The sequence below is a fragment of the Nannospalax galili genome, unplaced genomic scaffold (assembly GCF_000622305.1).
Source record: "Nannospalax galili isolate Female #2095 unplaced genomic scaffold, S.galili_v1.0 scaffold307, whole genome shotgun sequence".
NCBI classification, from domain to species: domain Eukaryota; kingdom Metazoa; phylum Chordata; class Mammalia; order Rodentia; family Spalacidae; genus Nannospalax; species Nannospalax galili.
In genome coordinates, this window is record NW_008359625.1 from 4,213,501 (window position 1) to 4,216,473 (window position 2,973).

The 2,973-nt window shown below is 43.5% G+C and overlaps 1 protein-coding gene across 1 annotated transcript in view; it reads right to left on the reverse strand.

Moving 5' to 3' along the window:
- Positions 1–2,973, reverse strand: part of Svopl (SVOP like) — a 51,745-nt gene that overhangs the window by 20,988 nt on the left and 27,784 nt on the right. The window contains exon 13 of the mRNA XM_017795696.1: positions 470–559. Within this exon, the coding sequence (XP_017651185.1) occupies positions 470–559 (90 nt within the window). The remainder of the gene's footprint in view (positions 1–469; positions 560–2,973) is intronic.

Below are 2,973 nucleotides of genomic sequence, written 5' to 3' on the forward strand. Positions count from 1 at the left end.
TCGATGACGCCCTGGAGGGGCCAGGGCCTAGTTCCTATTTTTGCTGAGGGAAGATCAGGTGGATTTCTGTTATAGCCAAATGAGAATGCCCAGGGCAAAGGACAACAGCAGAGCCCTCCATGACCTTGCTGGTCACTGTGTTAGCCTGTTTTCTTTCCTGTTGTCCCATAGTACCAGGTACCCCTGGATTTTATCCCAGCTTGCACCAAACTTGTACCCAGCTCCAGCTTCCCGTGCCTAGGCTCCACTCCTTGTTGCTTTCCAACTGTTTTATCAATAGCCCTTCCTGACCATCAAGCCAACAAATCCAACCACAGCTCCAACTCAGAAGAGCCTACAGGCAATTAAGCATTTGCACCTATGACTAAAGTACAACACCTTGCTTATACCCTTAGGCTGAAGGCACTAGGGACCCTATTTTCCCACCTCCCTCAGGTTCAGTCTTCCTGCATACCCTCCTCCACTGTACCTGGGCTATAAATGGTGCCACCATTGCTCCAATGCGACACAGGGAGCCGCTGGTTCCCATCCCCAGGGCCCGCATTGGTGTGGGGTAGACCTGCGCAGGAGAGACATAGAGAACACCCATCAGGGACGGCTCTTCCCAGAGTTCCCTTCTTCCCATCCCTCCCCAGGTCAGGCTTCTAGATATGTAGAGTACCAGGTAGACTTCACAACAGAAATTGCTCATTGTCTTGGTTAAACAAATTTGATTTTTAATTTTTAAAAAATATTTTAAATTACATTTATTTCTCAGGTGTGTGCACAGGTATGTGTCATGGCTCGCATGTGGAGGTCAGAGGACAACTTGCAGGAGTTGATTCTTTCCTGCCATCGTGTCCTAGTTTGCTTCTGTTACTGTGATAAAACACTGGTCAAAACCTTGGGAAGGGACAGCCACCAGCTTCCTGGGGCCAGCTTCTTTCCTGGCTAAGAGATGGAAACAACCTAAATGTCCCTCAGCTGATGAGTGGATAATGAAAATGTGGTTTATTTATACAATGGAGTTATACTCAGAAGTAAAGAAAGATGAAATTTGCAGGTAAATGGATGGAACTAGAAACTGTAATATTAAGTAAAGTAACACAGACTCAGAAAAATAAAATGACATATGTTCTCCCTCATATGTGGATCCTAGCACCAAATCCTGATAAGTGATTATGTATCCAGACATAACTGCAGGAACCAGGATAATGAAAAGGAAGCAGGGAGGTAAAGGAAAAGAAAGAACCTGAAAGAGAAGAACAGTAGGAAACAGGTGTTAATAAGGGAGACATGGATAAAAATGGGGTTATTTTAATGAAAGGGGAGGGAGGGTTATACAAGGAACCTTGGGGATAAAGGGAAAGAAAGAGCTCAAGAGATGAGAGTCCATAGGAGAAGGGTATAATTAAGGGAAAAATGGATAAACCATGGTGGAAGGGTTAGACAATGAGAGAGATAAATAATACCTAGCTAGTTTTAAACTAAAGGGAACCATATTAGTCCAACAACCTAGTGACAAATTATACATACAACCAGCTCAAGGAACATAATATATATCTAATCAAGGTTTATCTGAGAACATTTGGTTTTTGCCCAAGCTTTATCTATGTAGTACATGGTAATTAAAAGTACCAGATGGGTGGAACTAACCTTCTTCCTGTTTATCCCATCATACTTTGAGGCCTATACTAATTTGGTCAGTTGGACATAAAGGACAGTTTTTGCTCTTTGCCCTCCTAGGTCAATTAAGTTCCAATGGACTATGATCGTCTCTCAAAGTATCCTGTAACTGTGGTGAGTCAACTGTCCTCTTGAGCAAGTAGGCTGTGAAGACCCCACCAGATGGACCTGAACCAGTGTCCAGTCTACAAAGAGGAGGGTCAACACAGGAAGTGGACTAGGAAGACATGCTGAGTGGAAGCAGTGATAAGGACTGTTAAACGCTGTTCGCTTGGGGTTTTCATGTACAGTGTTGACAATAGTTCCACAATGGTCCACAGTCCTCAATAGTAGTTTGTGGAGTATTAAGCATCCAGGTTGACAGATAAATCATTATCAAAATACAATGACAAATCATCCCTTTTTAGTATTGGGGAAAGAAAAAAATGTATTGAGTAAATTTATTAGCAAGAGTTTTTTGTTTGTTTGTTTGGTCTTTTTCATGTTTTTGAGACAGGGTCTCCCTGTAGCCCCGGCTGGCCTGGAACTCACTTTGTAGACCAGGCTGGCCTTGAACTCACAGAGATCACCCTTCCTCTGCCTCCCAAATGCTGGGACTAAAAGCATGCACCACCACTCCCGACTCTAATCGTATGGTCTTAAACACCCAAAAGGAAAGTATAACCATAGATTAAAGGGATCAATATAATTCTTTAAGAGTTCATGTGTATAGGCTACATAACAAGAAACAATGACAGACAGAAGATACCTGCCTTTGAGTTATTGGCCAGACAGTAACCTAGCATAGAATTGGGAAAATGAACAGCAGACCCCAATCTTAGCTAAAGGAATGTTGGCAACTGATTGCTGCTAGATGAGGAAGAGCTGATCTTCCCAAAACAAGGAACTATAGATAGACTGACTAGATTCAGCAGATGGACTAGCACTGGATAACAGCTGGGGGCACTGATAACACAGTGGACAGTAACAGGGATGCCAAAGTATATGGGCTCCAGTTTGAGGGGGTAGTAGGGGAAGGTGCCATTTGGGATATGGGTATAAAGATGAAGAAGATTGTTTGGGATGCTATGTTTGAAAAACACACAGGGGCTGGAGAGATGGCTCAGTGGTTAAGAGCACTGACTGCTCTTGCAGAGGACCTGGGTTCAATTCCCAGCACCCACATGGCAGCTACCAACCATCCTTAACTCCAGTTCCAGGGGAATCCGAAGCCCTCTTCCGACCTCCGAGGCATTGCATGACACAAGTCCACTCACATACATGCAGGCAATACACTCAAACACATAAAATTAAAAATTTTAATTTTAA